Source organism: Sander vitreus, chromosome 5 (assembly GCF_031162955.1).
Source record: "Sander vitreus isolate 19-12246 chromosome 5, sanVit1, whole genome shotgun sequence".
Classification (NCBI taxonomy): Eukaryota; Metazoa; Chordata; class Actinopteri; order Perciformes; family Percidae; genus Sander; species Sander vitreus.
The window spans coordinates 10,364,003-10,383,943 of record NC_135859.1 but is presented as its reverse complement, the minus strand read 5'-3'; the positions used below and the strand labels follow the sequence as shown (position 1 = coordinate 10,383,943).

Genomic DNA, 19,941 nt, shown 5'->3' with positions numbered 1-19,941 from the left:
AAAGATATTTTATGAATAAAGTCAAAAGTCTGGCATGGGCTTAATTGGTACCATGGCACCATTTAAGCCCACAAAAATGATTGACAAAATATTTAAAAAATATGTATTTTAAATGCAGTGAAAACACAATAAACATTTATTCAGTAATATGTCTTACATTAACAAGTATCTAAAAAAAAACCATTTCATTTTATGTTTGGCATGCTTTAGCCAATTTGTCACCTGAACCAATAACGACCATCATCAAACCACAAACACGACTTGAGGAGCAGCTCGTGAGCAAGAAATAAGACTACAATTATTATTCTGGTAAGCTACATTCATAGGTTTTATTTATTTATTTATTTTTTTTAAATATTGATAATATAACTTTTAATGTAGTAAAAACACTGACACTGAAACAGTCATTAACCTGTCTTACATTAACATTTACGTTACATTACATTAAGTATTTAAAAAAAAGTTTGTTGGCATGCTTTTGCCAACTCATCACCTGCACTAATAACGATTTAACATCAGATATCAAACTTGACTTGAAAAACCGCTCATAAAGAAGAGCCTAGCCTACTTTGATTGCTTTTAGTTTCTTTTTGCACAGCATTTCAATTTCTTGGTGGTTTGCCAGGTGAAAAGGGCCAGCACCCTGCAGGTTAGCCCGGCAAAGGATGAACCTCTGTTCAATATCCTCAACCTTCTCCTGTGTAGGCAGATTGAAACTATTGTTTGGGCCTCAGTCAAGAAACTTCATGACATATCTCTAACTACTGTAATTCTTCCTTTTTTGTTGTCATTGTTCTTACTGTAAATAAATTATTATGCAAATTAGGTTACATAACAATACTTCTGGCCAGTGTGTGATCTGTGATGTACTGTTGTTAATGAAGTCAGTAAGGTAAAAGAACATCAAAGTCACAGGATTACAGTGAAAATGTATCAAACTCATAATTTCAGGAATTTCCTATTGAAACACATTATATGGGCTTAAAATGGAACATGCTGGGTTTAAATGGTTCTACAGTTTGGTGTGAACAGTAACTGTAACTGTAACTGTTCACACCAAAATGAAATATATTGATGAAGCTATGCCTGGAGCCTAAATATGCTGTAAACTTGCCATTATAGTTATCCCTCTGTTGCCAAACTTTCAGAATTATCAAGGTATTTTCATTCAAAGTTGGCTTGCGCTAGCTGCTTTTTAGGTCACTGTACCATTTAAGCCCACCTTGAAAAAAAGGCATTTATTCAAGAAAAAAATATTTAGCCCACCCAAACCATTTATTGTCTTAATTTGTAGATCGATGTAAAATGAATCAGAAAACATTTAGTGTACATACTTAACATTTTTAATCCTTTTAAGCAGTGTATATATCAGTATGGCTATATTTTGACCTTGTGATTAGCTCGCTACGCTAACTAGCAAAACTCATCTTTCCAAATGAAATCAAATAGTACAAATTGACAAAAAACTTCTTGATAATACACAACAATCAAATCATTAATCTCTCAATTTACATAATATGGATGTACTTCAAATTAGTGGTTGTAAATTGTTGAAAATAGATTCCTTCTGAGGGGTCCCGAAACACTAAAGTTTTGAGGCAACTTTATGTGAGCCTCCTTGAGACTGCATGGATGTAGGCTGGCCTAACTCAACGTTGACAAATGTGATTGGTTCTCAACAAAAACTGACGTGTAACTACTTGTTAGATTGGATAAAATAATGATTATCAGAAGACATCCCCCAGTTGGCTTAAATGGTGCCTGGGCTTAATGGGTACGTTTACCCCAACATGAATGAATAAATAAATAACGACCATGTCTACAGAACAGGACATGTTTTAATGGTTGGACAGTATAAAATAAATAAATAAAGAGAACAGGACACAACTTTTCTTTCGCTTCTCTGATTCATTCCGTTTTTTGTTTTCTCTCATCTATTTCTTCACTTACACTGTCACTCTGTCGAAATATGCACACACGTGGTACGTGCTACGTAGGGTTTGTCACGTAGTGGACCCGTGCACTGACCTGTACTAACGTGCAAGTGGCACAGTAACTGGCCAATGAAATGATGATCATTATAGCGTTTCAAGCGGGCTCTAAATAAAACACAACTAAGCCACACAGCCGATGGACGGGAAGCAGCACTCCAAAAAATAAACAAAATATTGCATACTTATCGCGACACTTTCGATATAATATTGCGCAACGTGATATCGCGATACAATCGATGTTGAGTCGATATATCATGCACCCCTAACCACAATGTCCGTTGCGTTAGCCATCACCATTTTATCAGTCTGGATTTGGAAGTCCCACAGGATCTTAGCTCTGTCATTCTCGGCCACCTTTGGAGGCACCTCCCACTTGGACCTTGGGACTTCCAGCCCATACTCGGCACAGATGTTTCTGTACACTATGCCTGTGTACAGGACTGTCTCATGGGCATCTTTACACGACATGCACCTGGGGTCCTGTCTGGTATGGTAGACGGCCTCTATTGATCTTTTACTTAGTGCCTGTTCTTGTGCTGCCATGATTAGTGCCTCTGTGCTACCTTTCAGACCAGCCTTTTCCAGCCACTGGTATGATTTGTCGACATCAGCCACTTCTTCCATCTCTCGATGGTGCATGTCGTGCAGGAGCTTATCCTTCCACCCCGATAATAGGACAACGAACGATTTTGGAAAATAATCTAAATGCAATTTCTTTAACCAATATTGCGATTTAAAATGCAATTTATTTTTTTAAGCTCATCTGCTGTATTATTTAACAAAGGCAAACAAATGATTGTATGACTAACACAATATTAGATGGATTAAACATAAACTGTCCTTTACTGTTATTATATTGATTCAATTAAGTGATGCATGAATTTATATGAATGACATTATTTATTTATTAACTACTTTAATCACAGTGACTGACTTGTTGAACGTCCAGCCTTGTAATACAATGACATGTAATAATTACCATGATAACATAAAGCACTGACAAATAAGCCTGGTGTAAACATTAATATTAAAGTCAGTAAGAAATCACACTTACTAAAGCGCAGATTGCCGAAAAGCACTTTTTAAACACAGTCTGTGAACTTTACTGGACAGTTTAAATATGTATACGTGCACACCGAGTATGGCAGTGGCAGCCATAGTGATCGTACGGCTTGACCACGTCAGTTGTAGCAGCGAAAAAAAAATCCTTTTTTCAGCTCCGCTGCGACTCTCTGTTTACAGTTTTTGTGTAATGTTAGCTTCGGTATGGCGACCTGGCTAAAATATGTGTGGAGGGCATGTTGTATCCAGCTTATCCAGTGTATTTATCAAAGCCGTCAGCCCAGGCTTGGTCACAGTACTGAGGCGCATCCTTTCTTTCGCGATAAACTTTTACTGCTTGAGTAATTTCCACGTTCTGTTACTGAGGTATGTTCATGTGGAGTTACGTGGTCAGTAATCCCTGTCGGGTGGCATTTCGCTTACTTGATAGTTGACAATGTTGAAAATCAAATTTTAACATATCGCAATTTCATTGCAAATGCAATTAATCGTTCAGCTCTAGAGTTTAAACTCTCTGACGATTTCCAAGACTTCCACTTAAATGACGAGTGATGGGCAGTCCCTCATTTCATTTTTCAATCACATATTCACACCCTTTGGTCAGTTTCACGGAAGCAGCCAGTTTGGGGACCACGATATGCTTTTCTTGACTGTTGGCATTTTTAAGACGGTCTTTTTGGGCTCACCCTCTCCCCACATTACATTCTGTGACACCATATTTCTTTGCTGCTTGGCAGGTATTTGACGACTCTGCGTTTATCACCATCTTAAAGTTAGCATCAGGACTTCATCTCATTTGTTTGCTATCTATTGAGCCGCTTTGTTCAGGACGGTCACCGTGTCTCTGCATCGTTCACCCCCCCGGCACTGTTGGGAGATTTGATTGATGGCTCCGGTCATGAGGGGCACATTCAGGTTACTGCTATTTGGCCCCACCAGCTGTTGTGAATGTATACTGGTGTTTAAAAGTCTAGACCCTGAATAGAGGACACCCTCTCTTTTTCAGATATATTCATAGGAAGAAAAAAAAAAAAATTATATTTGGGTCAATACTGTATATTTATATCTCGCCTCTCATTGAAAATTAATTATGAGGCGTGTCAATTGCTCCCCGTCTGAAAAGGTCTTAAGGCTGCAACTACCAATAGTTTTTTATCGATTATTTCTTTTGATTAGTCAATTATAATGTTTTGTTATAGAGCTGATTAGATCAGCTCCAAGTAAGTTAATTAATTCCAATAAGTAACCAGTATCGTGTTCAATTTCTCACGCCTCTAGCAAACCACATTTCATGAGAAAACGGTTCAGAATTAATTATTACAGTCCATGTTGTAGATATGTCTGCATCTCTCAATACATCGTATTTGTTAGCTTGTGGATCTTGAGTGCTCCAATATGGCAGACCTGCAGATGCACATCGAATAGCAAACACGGTATCTTATCGTATCATACTAAATCAATGTAAACATGGCGCCGAAAGTGAAAAACAATGTCAGCAACTTCTCCAGAGGAACCCTGCTGGACTTTGTCCTTATGTGAACCACGGTGGAAGTGGGTTAAGAGCAGGCACCGGTAATGATGTGAAGGAGGAAGAGCAGGCCACTGAGATTGAACAGCCTCCAAGCCACATTAAAGACAGTGCCAGCCAAACAGTTCAGAGTTCTAAGGACAGAAAGCTTCAGTTTTAAAATGCATGCACCACAAAAGAGCAGCTTCACAACACTCACTCAGAACCACTCACTGGTGGTTTATTGACACTTCCTTCTCGATTGGGTGGTCTCCTATGTTTTCCGGTAGGATTCAGTTCACACACACACACACACACACACACACACACACACATACACACACACATACATAGTCACACAGAACTGCTAGACCAATGAAGAATACTTCCTCTCTGGGATGTAAAAGCTTAGGTCCCCTATCAAAAGTTCTTCCCACATATGTATTTTTTTTTACTGTAATCCCAATTTATGAAATATGCAATATAATGCCAAACTGTTTAGTGGCTTCCATTTTTACAGTAATTTGTCATTTGTGAGGATGTTTGCAAATCCTAATGTTAAAAAAAAGCCTTATGTTCCTTTCAGCCAACATTTTTTACCCACGTGTTTGATTTTGCCATGCAGTTCAGATCTTCATTTGCAGAGATTTGCACGCTGTAACATCACATTCTTGCAGATAATTATCCTAGGCTGTGGGCTTTATTATTTTTGGTACCTCTTTCCTGTTTTAATGCTTTTGGAGAATTATACCATTATAACTGGGAAAGCACTCCGTGTTCTAAATGTATTTGGCAGCTAGATATGATATGCTAATATGGCTGCATCAGACATAATGGAAAGACGCTCAGGCAGAGAAATGTGGTTTGAATCGCAGCCTCTGAATTGAAAAATTAGGAGGAGAACAAAGGCTCTCAATGGCGGTAATCAAACACGGCTAAGACCACTGATGTGTTGGAGCTTGTTGTTGCATTCCTCAGGCACAAAGGAGCAGAACATTGGAGGGTTTACAGAGGCTCAGGAGGCCCCTGGCTGGCTCCTCATCTGGTCTGGAGGCTCCTTTTTTCCTCAGCATCATAGAGAGATCACCAGATCCATTCTGGACTCCAGCATGGGACTAGTGTCGACACCCCAGTCAAAGCAGCCTTCGAGTCCAGCAGTTCTCCACTCTCCATCAGTCTTCCCTTCAGAAAGCCTTCATTTGAGGAATTCTTGAGACACACCATTTTGATTATCAGCCATTCTGTGTTACAGTTTGTATCCCAGAAGCTGTCTGCAGTGTACAGAGCAGCTGAGATAGGTCTTTATCTTTTTCAAGTTGTACCTATGCCATTGGAGAAGGAGAAACCATCAAGAATCCCACCTGGATTGCCACTGTGTGTGTCCTGCTTTCAGTGCGTTTGTCCTGTTATTAACCGAAAACATTCACAGAGCATTTGGCCAAGGCATCCTAATAATTTCACGAGGTGTTTTCAATGTGGGAAGGTGGCCCAGCAATCCCTTGATGTATGACCAGTCCAAGAAAATACAGCCCCTCATTTATCTAGAGATGGGGGAAAAAAATGGGAGAAAACGATAATATATCCCAACAGAGACAGAACGCTCTCGCACACATCTGTCCAAATCTACACTTGGCTCTGTGCATGGTCTAATGATCTTTTTTTCTTTCCATGGCAGATTGACAAGCAGCAGTTTGAGGAGACGGTGCAGACACTGAATAACCTGTACGCTGAAGCGGAGAAACTGGGAAGCCAGTCATATATTGAAGGCTGTCTGGCCTGCCTTACAGCGTACACCATCTTCTTGTGTATGGAGACTCACTATGAGAAGGTGGGAGACATTTCACCTGCATAGATGCATACAGTAAAAATTAATAGGGCTGGATATTGAACTGCACTGCTCTTTTGGTAACATACAACATTAGGTAATTTTCTTTTTAGAGTTAGTCTTAGTTGTGGTCATGAAATCAAAAGTCTGAGTTTTGTCATATTTGGTCAACATCATCCTTTTTGTCTTGAGTTATTTTTGGTGGGCTAAAATCATTTTACTAAATTTTCATCGACAAAAACGGTTAATGTATTCGTTGCATTTTAGTCATGAATAAGGTATTTGTCAAAAAAGTTGTAAACATTTAATCCAAGTTTCAGTCAAGACCAAGTATGAGCATTGTAGTCAAAAACAACACACTTAACCAACTGTTTATTCAGTTTTATTGTCAAAATTAAGCTTCAGAAAAAGTGTAAATACAAGTTGTTACAGGAAAGTAGACATTAATTAATTGGAGACATGGCATTCTATGTCAAAATGCACTAAGCTTCACAGTGAAACAGTAGTATTTCAAGATTACCATATCTAAGTGGTTAGATCACTTTTTCTGCAACAACACACCTAAATTGGGAAACAGAATGATTGTTTTCTTTTAAATAAGAACAGGAGAGGTAATATTTCTGATTTATGTTCTGACTGAGGGTCTTGTTCTTTATTGGTGGTCTGTCTGTTCACTATGTACAGTAGTTGTTGAAGTTGTTTTAGGTTTGGCTATATGGTCATTTCAAACTTAAAGTCCTGGTAAGACAGCGTAGAGATCCAGCTGGCGTCAAATGGAGCAGTCCAGAAGGAGCTCAGTCCTCCAAGTCAGGAGATAAGCTGAGGGAGTCAACGAGTTCTAGGAAAGAGTTCCATGTCTCTAGGAATGTCGAGATAGAGCCTTTCAAAGAAGATCTAAGCTTCTCAAGCTTCAAATTGTCGGCACTTCCTTAAACCAGCGGTTGTGTGTAGGGGGGCGGGAAAGCTTCCAGTTGAGCAAGATCAGTCTCCGAGCTAGCAGAGATGTAAACGCCAGGGCCCACCTCAGTGCAACAGGGAGGTTAGCGTCAGGAGAAATGCCAAAACTGGCTGACAAAGGGTTAGGGGGGATACTGTGCTCATAGGCTCTGCTCATGGTGTCAAAAATGTTCATCCAGAAAGTTGTTAATTTAGGGCAAGACCAGAACATATGAGTATGGTTAGCAGGAGACTGGTTACACCTGTTAGAGGCGTCCCGGACAGTGAAGTATTTTTTAGACAATTTTACGTTTGTGTAGTGGACTTTATGAAGGACCCTGCATTGGATTAGGCCATGACGAGCACATATGGAGGATGAGTGAACCACAGCCAGAGCAAGGTCCCATTGTTGGTCCGTAATAGTCATGTACAAATCACCCTCCCATGCAGCTTTTGTCAAAGTGCGAGGGTTCACGGAGGTCGAGCATAATAGATCGTACAATGCAGAAACGCATTTCTTTCGGTCGGCATCTATCGCCAGGAGGGAATCAGTCAGGGTTTCAGGGGGGCGGTTTGGAAAGTGGGGGAATGTCTTCTTGACAAAGTCCCTAATCTGGAAAAAGCGAAAGAGGTGTGACTTAGGCAAATCATAAAGGGAAGAGAGCTCTGTGAAGGATGCAAATATGCCATCCTTGAATAGGTCTTTGACACTGATGATACCCTTACTGTGCCAGGCCCTGAATGCCAGGTCTGAACCTGAAGGTGTAAAGACATGGTTTTTAAGCAGTGGGGTCAAGACGGAAGGGCCTTGTAAGCCAAAGGTTTTCCTAACTTGACTCCAGATCTTGAGCGAGAGGGATACAGTCGGGCATATTCCCACAGATGTTTAAGTCAGAGAGAGTTGAGAACAGAGGACCGACTGCAGTGAAAGGTGTGAACTCGCCCTTTCCAAATATGACCAGACAGGTAGTGAGGCACAGTCATCACTCATCCAGTATAGGAGTTTCTGCAAATTAGCTGCCCAGTAGTATGGTCTGAAGTCTGGCAGGTTTGCTGCCCCATATAAATTTAGATATCACCCTGTCCAGCTTGTCGAAAAAAGATTTAACGATAAGTACTGGGATGTGCTGGAAAAGATAAAGAAATTTGGGGAGGACAACCATCTTGATCAAATTTATCCGGCCCACAAGGGAAAGCGGTAAGACCGACCAGCGGTCCAAATCACTTTCAGTTTTTTCGACCAGAGGTAAGAAGTTTTTGTGGAACATGTCAGAGAGAAAGAGAAAACAAAGACACGAACGATACAACCACAATATACACACACATAGGACAGGCAGGATAAGGCATCACGTAACCATCGAGCAGACCTGCGTCCCCTGACCTAAGATCCCCAGTAGCTAACTGAACCTTGAGTGTCCATTGCACAGCGGTGTGACAGCCGCATGGGTTCCAAATGTTCTCAAACTCCCAAAACAACAGATCAGTCCAATACCAGAACAATAACAGTACAAACAAGCCATCAGATTGGCAGCATAATGTGTGTAAGGTACAGCATTCGGGGTCTCTACCTCGTCAAAGAAAGGGGAAAAAAGAGGTACTGTTATATGGGCAGTTATAACAATAAAAGTAAAGACATTGTGGAAAAGCAGAAGGACAAGATCGCAGTACTGACAAGGTGTCACACTAAGTCGCCAGGGCGTGAAAAAAGTTAGCGTGGGAGAGTTTACTGAAATATCCCCTGCAACTTGAGAGTGCAGGTTCACAAAAAAGGATTCTTGCGTTGCTGCTACAACTTTGAACAGGAGAAGCAAAGTTAAACTCTAGTCAAAAAAATGTGAGTCCCACGTCGGCCCTGTCCAGGCCGGAAATGGCGGGAGAGTCAATTTAAATGTGCCAGCTGAACGCCAGCCACGTCAGCTAAGGCAAGTAAAATCTTCAAAGTATAGAACGTGAATACATAAACAGCCATAAGAAAAGCTTGAGGTAACATTAGCAGCCTGCAGCTACAAATCTTGGAGTGGTCTTACCAGATCATTACATAGCGAAGCAGGGGGCTAGCATGTCCTGGCAGACCAGGTGCTAACAGTGGCCTGTTGCCGAGAGCCATCAAGCTACGCTAGCCCGTCGTTTGGGCGTGGGGTTAGCAAAAACCATCTGGGCAGTTTTACCGTAGCTGCTACGTTGTCAGGCAAGATCAATCCTCCATGGGCCCCAAGCTGCGTCGGCGCTGAGAAGAGATGAAGTCCTGAGCAGCCTCAGGGGAAATGAGCAGTCACCTCAGTCCCTCTCCGGGCGTAATAAACAGCTTGGCCCGGTAGTACAGGACGGGCCTAAGGCCCAGGTTGTATAGCTCTTTCATCACGTCTTGGTATGCGGAGCGTTTCTCAACTATTTCGGGAGCGTAATCTTCAAAGGATCTGGGAGCCTTTGTATTTCAGCTTGCTCCGCAGCCTTCAAGCCTCGCGCGCAACCAACTCCCGGATCTGAAATCTTTGGAAACGCATCATGACAGCCCTAGGCTTCTCGCCGGGGCCTGGTTTTGGAGCTAGCGTGCAAAGAGCTTGTTCCAGCTCCGGGGCTGAATCCAGTATATGTTCGCCAAAAACCTCAACTAGAAGTTGAGGGTAAAAAAAGCTGTCGGCTGAGCACCTTCAATGTTATCGGGGAGGCCAACTATCCTTATGTTGTTTCAGCGGTTTCTGTTTTCCAGATCGATGAGTTTAGCTCTTAGCTTAACGCTCTCCCCAGACACCGAAGCTAGCTTTCATGTCCCGGCTTGTGGTGTTGGCGAAGACGGGGCGGAAGACGCTGTTGGTGATCCAATATAGTAATCTGGATGTTGTCTAGCCTCACCTCGAGTTTGGAGAACGCCGTGCTGAATTCAGCCTGGAAAAAGGTCTTGAATTCAGTCGAGCGAGGCCTTGTGCTCAGCTAGCATAGCTGTTAGCGTGGCTATCGCAGCACCCGACATCGAGTCACCCCTTTTCTTGTCTTCTTTCTTCGACTTGTTGGACATCCTCTCGACGTGGCGAAATGCTGCTGAATATAGTTAAGTATAAGTGGCTAGTAGCAGCGCTTTGGCTGGACTGTAAAGAAGGTTAGAGATGAAAAAGATGGGAGCTCCATTGCGCTGATCACCGGAAGTCCCCGGCATTGAAGATGTTTAAAATGGGTTAGTACTAGAGGTTTGATGAGATTAAATGTGACGAGATTACTCATTGAGGTAAAAAGTGTCTCGTGATATCAGTACACAAGTGCAGAGCAGCAGCCTTGAAATTAGCATAGAAAATCCCCCGGCCGTTCTCCAAAGTTGACTCTGAGTTTACTTTTGCAGAGCGATAGTGGAAGAAAAAAGCTGCCTGTGAAACCCATTGTTAGAGAGTACCGCCGCGCTCTCTCTCTCTCTCTCTCTCTCTATCTATCTCTCTATCTCTCTCTCTCTCTTGGCCTACACACACGCGTCTGCAGCGTGCAGTTCCCTGTGGCGCTGTCTTGCGCAGACCCAGCTAACAATTTATGGTTCCATTGAAGGTTATGGTTTGGTTACGTTTTGGTTCCCATGGAAAGTTTCCTTAACGTTTAGGGAACGTTTTGTTTTTTTGGGAGTTTTTGGTTACCGAACGTTCCCCTACTGTTCCCCTAACGTAACTTAACTTCATGGTACCAAAAAATAAAAAATGTATATAATAATCAGAATCCGTTTTATTGGCCATATAGACACATACTGTACAATAGAGACAACAATATACATATAGGCACATAATATACAAATATATACAAAAATACAACTATACAAATAAGACATGATATCAATACAAGTACACATGGAGTAGAGTGCAAAGTAATAGTGCAAATGTAGTGTGCAATAAAGTATGTAATGTGTAGGTGAATGGCCAAAGTGGGGATGACCCCACTTATCAGCAGTTCAGGATAGTGATGGCAGTGGGAAAGAAGCTGTTCTTGTGTTTGGTTGTTTTTCTGTACATGGATCTGTAGCGCCTGCCAGAGGGGAGGAGGCAGGAGGATGGCAGCAGTGTAGAAGATGGCCAATAGCTCTTGTGGTAGGCCATGCTTCCGCAGTTGCCGTAGGAAGTACATCCTCTGCTGAGCCTTCAAGGATGGCGTTGATGTTTGACTCCCACTTCAGGTCCTGGGAAATGATGGAGCCCAGAAACTTGAATGAGTCCACCTTTGACACTGGGCTGTTGGATATTGTGTGGGGGGGTGACCACTGTGGGGTCCTCCACATCTGCTGCAGTCAGCACGGGGAAGTTTTTCTGGGAGGCCGCTAGAGTAGAAGTCAAAATGAAGCAAAGTTACAAGTCAAATTAAAACCTCTGACCAGCCAAGCTAAGCATATACTGATGTGAACAATACATTAACACCTGCCTGTTATAACCCTGCAGCTTGTCAGATCCTGGAAGGCCTTGTTTGCCTTTCTGCCCCGCAGGCTATACGGTTTTAGAACGTCATTGGTTCCCACTCGCAGTAGCACGCGATGGATGGCAGTACCTCCGGTCGAACCTCCAAGGGTTGTCAGGAAAAGCTGCTGTAAAACATATAGAAATACAAATTATACATGTAGAACAAAGTGGAGAGCTTGTACAATCTCATTTTGTAAGAGAAGTCAGTTCAGTTATAATGATATTTGAATTTATGCAATTATATAGTGTTAATCTTAGGGTAGGGCAGGACTATGGCCACTTAATTACCATTTTGTTGAGCTCCTGCAGCTCGGTGACTGTCGAGCAGGGCGACAGCAACATGTCATCAACTGGAGCAGAGGGAGGTGACTGGGAGCTCCTTAAGAGCATGAGCAGCTCATCCAGCTTCTCCTCAAATGCATCCATCCGCTGTGCCATGCGGGTAATGGTTGTCCTTATGGCTATGGAAAAATAAATGGTGTTTTAGTTGTTATACATTATATATTTGCATATGTGAACAACTTAAGTGAGTCTTCTTACCTCTCATTTCCGTCTCCTGTGTGATGAGTTCTGCTGTTTACAACAACAAAATAGTTAAGTTACTCTCAAGTTCCTGGTCATGAAATTGTATTTAATTGGAAATGGAAATTTCAAAGCTGCTTCTCAGCAATACAAGACGGTATTGTGAGGGTGATCTCATTTTCTACCATACATACACAAAAATCACATCACAATATAGCATCTCACTCAACTCTTAATATGCACATTGCTAGCCAACAGAATAAATTAGAGTATACTGGGAAAACCTTACTTGAATTATAACTATATAGCCTATGTGACAAACGTGAGAACCAAGGTTTTATACTTTTCAACAGTTTCAGTGGACAAAGTTAAACAGTCCGTGGGTTTGGGTGACTGCACAGATAACAAAAAGAGTATAATGTCTAACAAAGAAATACACATACCTGCATTATTTGGCTTCTGGTCTACTGTTTCCTTTTATTTGCACCTCTGCTCCTAAACATTAAATAACAGAATTTACAGACTCAAACTGGGCTGCAGAGCCTCCGTTATTACATTGCACAGAAACGAAAATGGCGCGCAAAGAAAAAGAGTTAACAAAGCATCGTTAAAACTTATTTTTAACCGTAAAAACGACACTAAACAGCTTACTTAATATCGTATAAGCTTTGAGGCACTAAATATTGAAGGGTCACAACACAATTTTCAAAGAAAACAATAAAATAGCGCAGCAGCATTTTACACGCAACCTACCTCAGTACAGTACAAGACGACGGAGGTAAAAGACGGAAGCTACGGCAACTTAGGAGGTACAATAGAGGCGCAGTGAACAACAACATCTCCGCCGGAAACAATGGCAATATGATAAATATTTACCTGAAAGCCACTGAAAGAAGACGGGTTCCCAGGCAAGTTCTGTGTATCCAGAGGGACTTCGGTGTGTGTGTACAAATAGCACAACACGGAAGTCAGGACAGGACTTCAATCGGTCACCTGAAACTGAAAGCAGAGGCGCTATCTTCCCCCTACCGGTGTGGGGGTGAACGGTTGGATTTGTACACTGAACTGAGCCACTTTAGAAGTAAAATGTGAAATAAAAGAAGTGAATTTTATTAGTTGTGAAAATTGTTCTATTGATAGATTCTTGTTTTAAGTATTTTCACCTAATACAGTTAAAAAAACGAAATCAAGCACAAAAGTATTGTTTTTAGAAAAATGTATAGCCTAAAAATAAATATATTCTCTTGCTCTGCTGTTTATCTTACTTAGATTTTATGAGACCAATCATTTTTGAGTGAATCTAAATCAAGTTACTGCAAACCTTTTATATGCTACTTCAAAAATGGAGCTGGTTTAAATAAACATTTTCAAAACCGCACTCAGAACAACCAAAAACAACCAAACGGGAACGTTGTGTGGAGGTACAGTGCAAACACAGGAGAACGTTTCAGTTGGTCGGTTCCCTTAACGTTATAACCCTGAGGGAACGTTCCCTAAATGTTAGTTTTTGGTTTGGTTTGAACTAACCTTTAGGGAACCAGAAACGTTCCCTAAACGTTCTGTGTTAGTGGGGGACCACGCTCTGTTTAAATGAGTCGGGAAGCGGGCAGCAAAACCTAACTTTACTTTTAATGATATTAAACAAAGAGAAATGTTCTCCCTTTGTCCTATAATGGTCATAAATCGATAATAAAGTAGCCTACTTCCTTGTTTAGTGCTGCAATTAATAAAATGCAGAAGAGGAGAAAAGAGCTGTCTTCGCTCTGAGTGATGGTAATTTATTTGTGCTTTACAACGTAATCAATGTGAAACAATAGTAAAATAAGCTTTATTTATCTCTGTCTACTAGTACAAAACATTTGGTCTCAATGGTCTCAACTACTGCCAAACACTTAGTTATGTCGCTCCACCATACATATGGAATAAGTAACAGTGTAACTGTTAGTTATACAGGAGAGAAGCCAGTCATTTGAGTTTATGGCAACACCTTTCAGTGCTTGGTTTTCATTTTGTGACTTTCATTTGAATAAAGGGCTGTTTTTCGAGCCTTATTTCTTCATTGAAGTTTTCTGTAAAATAGTGTTAAAATCTTGTCTCATCTCGTGAGCTGGGTGTGTGGTCACACCCCTAGTTAGTTAGTAATATGATGTTGTGTTGCTGCTGTGTGGAATCTTTTAGCTTGGCTGTAAATCAATAATTTTATGACCTGAGAGCTAGCAAAATAAAATGATTTGAAATGAATTTTGGCCCAGTTCATATAGAATGTAAATGGATCAGTATGTCAGTGGTCTTTTGCTATTCTAAGAATTAGTGGACAGGAGTGAACGGGGATAGAAAACATTTGGCTTGGTTTGGGTTTTATGAGTACTCATAAAGTCATGCAATTTAAATTGACTGGTTGTTACCAAAGTAAAAAGTGGAATTTCTGTTAAGCTTTTCAGCTTAAGAATGTGGTGGGTTGGCTAGTAGAGCTGCACGATGTGGAGAAAAATTCATTTTGCGATTTACAATGCCGCGATTGCGATATAATGGCATCATGATTTTACTTGATTATCAAGGAAAATGCAGAAAATAAGCTACTAAAATTTTGAAAGTTGTATTTTTAAACTTGAACATACAAAGCTAAACAAGCATAAAAACAAATGCATAAACAAAAAGGTGCAATACTATTTTAAATAACCTAATATTTTAGAAAGTTTAACAATTACAAATTCTTATTTAATTAATACATTTTGTATGCCCTTATAAACGATGACATCCAAGATGGGTGTAATATAATAACTAGTAATTAAGTTACGTTACAGTTACTTTGTACAACCTCTTAAAGGGATATTTCACCGTTGGAAAGATGAATATATCTTTAAATTGGGTGACTTATGTAGTAGAAATGTGATTTGCGAGCCAGAACATGTGTTTTTGGCTCATGTGGATAAAAGACACCATGAGCTTCGCTGCTTTAGCGTCTACTCCCAAGCCACGCCTACCGTTTACAGACAGACAGACAGTGAGGCAGCATTCAACTCAAGTGTGTTTTATTGTCATTTCAAAATTAATTAATCACAGAGTATATAATTAATTAGATTACATTTTTTAATTGATTGACAGCCCTAGTATTAATATAATGACACCTTTGCGGCTCTAACTTGTGAAAGCGTCTTTGCTAGTTTAAGACCGACGCAGTTGTCAATTACCATCTAGCGCCCACATTGTTTAAATAGCAAATGCACCTGTGCTCATCTGTGTGCCCATGGGCGTGCTGGTCTTACAGGGAGGTGTGTTCAGGTGCATTCTTGGCATATTGCTATCTTGAGGCTGCGGAAAGTGATCGCGCCATTGACCAACAAAAACCTGGTCTAAAGTCAGTTTATGCAGGCCTCTACAGTTCCATGAAATATATTCAATTAAAATATCTGCCATGTTTTACAGCGGGTAACAATAGGAAAGCTGAAATAACCAAAATGATGAAAAATTTGTTTTGCTGTGCATATTGGTGACCCTCCTCTTTCTAAATGTTTCATCATGTTTTGAGGCTGCCATGGAGGATAAAACAAGAAGACGTTAAGGTTAATGAATAAAGTTGGTACCATGATAAACAGAGAGAATTTCCCTAACCCCAAACATGAACATGCCCTACTGGAACACACGGGCAGCTCTAAACCCTTCAATATCTTCCTTTTACTGCTTGAAACAGGTCCACACTGTAATGAGTAACCGCTCTTCTGCATTTTCTTAAAACTCCTGTTCACGTTGCTCACTTTTTCTGTTTGTTTAATGCCAAATAGAGGTGCTGGTGTTTGGGTTTGCAACTAGACCTAAATCCATGTTTCAATGGCTGCTCATCGAAATGATGCAAAGGAGTCTCAAGTAATCTTCAAATGCTTTGCTGAAACAATGTTTCACCTCTTGCTCTGCTGCACAAAGATTTATTTTAAAAAGCTTGTTCCCAGAACGTCTTTTAACAGAGCAGATGTCATTTTCTGTATTCCGGTACCTTTTTAACAGGTGGTTTTGACTTTTATCTGGTTGTATTAGCATGAGAAAAAAATTAAGGGTACATTTTGTAATTTCATCCTGTTGAATTGGTTGGCCCCTATTCACGTATTTGAAGATATTAAAAAACGAAAGGTACAGAAATTGATTTGATGACCAATTCAAAGCTGTCTTTAATAATAACCTCTCGTTTATTTTAACTTGATCATTTTATTTAGCATGCTATTGCAATTTCTGTTAACCTCTTGAACCCGAGAGCCCCCAGTACCGGGGGACATCCCACGGTGTAGTTAAGAAAAATCCCTTTTTTATAATTGCCTATTTATAGAAGATATGAATGTTATACTGTTTTGAAAACATTAGATCTTCAGCATTCAAAATCCATAAACCAATTGTAGTCGAAACTGTCTTATTACAAAGTATTTTAACAAAAATTCGTAAGTACAAACTAAATATAAGAAGTTCAAAACGTGACACAACATGGTTGTTTTCGCAAAAAAATAGAAAGTCTGTGCTTTAAAATGACACCCTGAACACACCTGAACGGAAACACTAGCAAATGTTATTTCCTTGGGAAACGAGCACTCAAACTTCACATTTCACAGTCAGTATAGAGACTTTGTAACAAAAGGAGGCAGTTGGAAGCCAATTTGCGCTCGTGTGTATGTGTGAGCGTGCTGGCTGGGTGCTAAGTAGCAGTGAAAATGTGGAACGGAGTTTCATTGATTTGGCCTTTCTCTCAATAGGCAAGCGGAGTGGATTTAAAAAGAACACAGTGTGGCTAGACTGATGGTCAACATGGTAAAAGTGGGGGTCTAAACTAATTACTTTAAACAGTGGGTGGGACTCTGTTACACTGTGGCTTGACATCCAAATCTGAAACTGTGATTGCTGTGCCTTTTTTGTAGGTTTTGAAGAAGCTTGCAAAGTACATTCAGGAGCAGAATGATAAGATCTACGCACCACGAGGCCTCCTGCTCACCGATCCCATCGAGAGAGGCCTGCGAGTCGTATCCTACCCTTCAGTAGTAGTCGTAGTGCTGTAGCCAGGAAAAACTGTCTGTTCTCTTCGCTCAGCTGGAATTTTCCTCATGCTCAACTGCTTAGAAATAAACTGGGAACAATGAATAGATACATTTTTAGGCATTTATCTGACTCAAACTCAGATTGCCAACCTTAAAAACAAATTAGAGACACAGTCAAGGGTCAAAGCCACAATATTTTAAAGAGGAAGAGGAAAGAGGAATGATACGTTAAATATTTTGGGTAACTTTAACTTGTTAAACATACCCTGAGATCAGGAAATGTGAATGTAATCACACCACAGCTTTAAGTAGAACAAGGAGCTTTCACAATGATGTAATAGGCCTTCTGCCCCTACCACATCTTTCCCTGTAACTGCTGGATGAAGATGGAAAGCAGCAATCCGGGCATTTTACAGGAAATCCAATGCTATGTAGGGATAACCCTGTAAAAACACCAAAGCATCTGCATCAGATCTGCGTGTGTGTGTGCGTGTGAGAGAGACTCAACATCCCAATTAATTGTAACTGGGCAGCAATGGGAGATATGCTTTGTTCCTTCTCTCGCCTATGATTCTGTAGCAGTGGCAGTGATCTGGATTCTTTCTCCGACACGGTCGGGCGGCTGTGCTTACTTTGGCCACGGGAGCATTGGGAGTTTGACAGGAATGTCTCCGCTGAACTCAGGGGTTGATGCATAGACTGCATAAGAGCAGCCAAAACATCTTCATCGCCCCCTGGTGACTGGCTGCAGTTTAGGTCATAAATCCCGCCCCCACCATGTTAGCGGGTTGGGGGATGGGCTAAGCTAAATAATCAAAGTGCACCTTTAAATAAATTTAACCCAAAGATGGTTTCTCTCATATTAAGTAGTTCTTATACCACAAATGTTTATTCAATGGGTACTCTTTCTAATCATTTTGGTTTAAATTAGTTATTTGAATGACAGCTGTTATTGTTCTGGTGGGTGTATGGGCGGGACTTCAATTAGGCAGCTCCAACATCCAATCACTACTGCGCAGACTCTGGCTCCAAAATTACAAGATGGCTAGTCTGTCCTCCTTATCTTAGAGAGAAACTCAGATTTTCCTTTTTAAGAAAATCATGCCAAGAATCTAGTCTAATGTCAGTCAGCTACTGCCATGGGAAGAGGGTCAGATATGGGACAGAGAGGCCTCAAGGCGAGACGCTGTTTCCACAAACCTGTCCAAAAACTGTTTGTTTCTCTGTTGATGAATGGGAAAATATGCACAATAGCTGCAGTTTATATTTCCTTATGTCAAGAGTGAAGAGAATTCAAGTTTCATCCATCCATCTTCATCCGCTTATCCGGGGTCGGGTCGCGGGGGTAGCAGCTCCAGCAGGGGACCCCAAACCTCCCTTTCCCGGGCCACATTAACCAGCTCCGACTGGGGGATCCCGAGGCGTTCCCAGGCCAGGTTAGAGATATAATCCCTCCACCTAGTCCTGGGTCTCCCCCGAGGCCTCCTCCCAGCTGGACGTGCCTGGAACACCTCCCTAGGGAGGCGCCCAGGGGGCATCCTTACCAGATGCCCGAACCACCTCAACTGGCTCCTTTCAACGCAAAGGAGCAGCGGCTCTACCCCGAGCTCCTCACGGATAACTGAGCTTCTCACCCTATCTCTAAGGGAGACGCCAGCTACCCTCCTGAGGAAACCCATTTCGGCCGCTTGTACCCTGGATCTTGTTCTTTCGGTCATGACCCAGCCTTCATGACCATAGGTGAGGGTAGGAACAAAAACTGACCGGTAGATTGAGAGCTTTGCCTTCTGGCTCAGCTCTCTTTTCGTCACAACGGTGCGATAAATTGAATGTAATACCGCACCTGCTGTGCTGATTCGCCGACCAATCTCCCGCTCCATTGTCCCCTCACTCGCGAACAAGACCCCAAGGTACTTGAACTCCTTCACTTGGGGTAAGGACTCATTCCCTACCTGGAGAAGGCACTCCATCGGTTTCCTGCTGAGAACCATGGCCTCCGATTTAGAGGCGCTGATCCTCATCCCATCCGCTTCACACTCGGCTGCGAACCGATCCAGTGAGTGCTGAAGGTCACAGGCCGATGATGCCATCAGGACCACATCATCTGCAAAAAGCAGCGATGAGATCCCCAGCCCACCGAACTGCAACCCCTCTCCACCCCGACTATGCCTCGATATCCTGTCCATAAATACTACAAACAGGATTGGTGACAAAGCGCAGCCCTGGCGGAGGCCAACTCTCACCTGAAACGAGTCCGACTTACTGCCGAGAACCCGGACACAGCTCTCGCTTTGGTCGTACAGAGATTGGATGGCCCTGAGAAGGGACCCCCTCACCCCGTACTCCCGCAGCACCTCCCACAGTATCTCCCGGGGCACCCGGTCATACGCCTTCTCCAGATCCACAAAACACATGTAGACTGGTTGGGCATACTCCCAGGCTCCCTCCAGGATCCTTGCGAGAGTAAAGATCTGGTCCGTTGTTCCACGACCAGGACGGAATCCGCATTGTTCCTCTTCAACCTGAGATTCGACTATCGACCGAACCCTCCTTTCCAGCACCTTGGAGTAGACTTTACCGGGAGGCTGAGAAGTGTGATACCCCTGTAATTGGCACACACCCTCTGGTCCCCCCTTTTTAAAAAGGGGGAACCACC

General features: G+C 41.8%; 1 protein-coding gene across 2 annotated transcripts in view; it reads left to right on the top strand.

Annotated features, from left to right (window-relative positions):
• Positions 1–19,941, top strand: part of LOC144518015 (golgin subfamily A member 7-like) — a 48,946-nt gene that overhangs the window by 15,432 nt on the left and 13,573 nt on the right. For both annotated transcript variants that reach the window (XM_078250361.1, XM_078250360.1), the window contains exons 3-4: positions 6,239–6,391; positions 17,169–17,270. In XM_078250361.1, the coding sequence (XP_078106487.1) occupies positions 6,239–6,391; positions 17,169–17,270 (255 nt within the window). The remainder of the gene's footprint in view (positions 1–6,238; positions 6,392–17,168; positions 17,271–19,941) is intronic.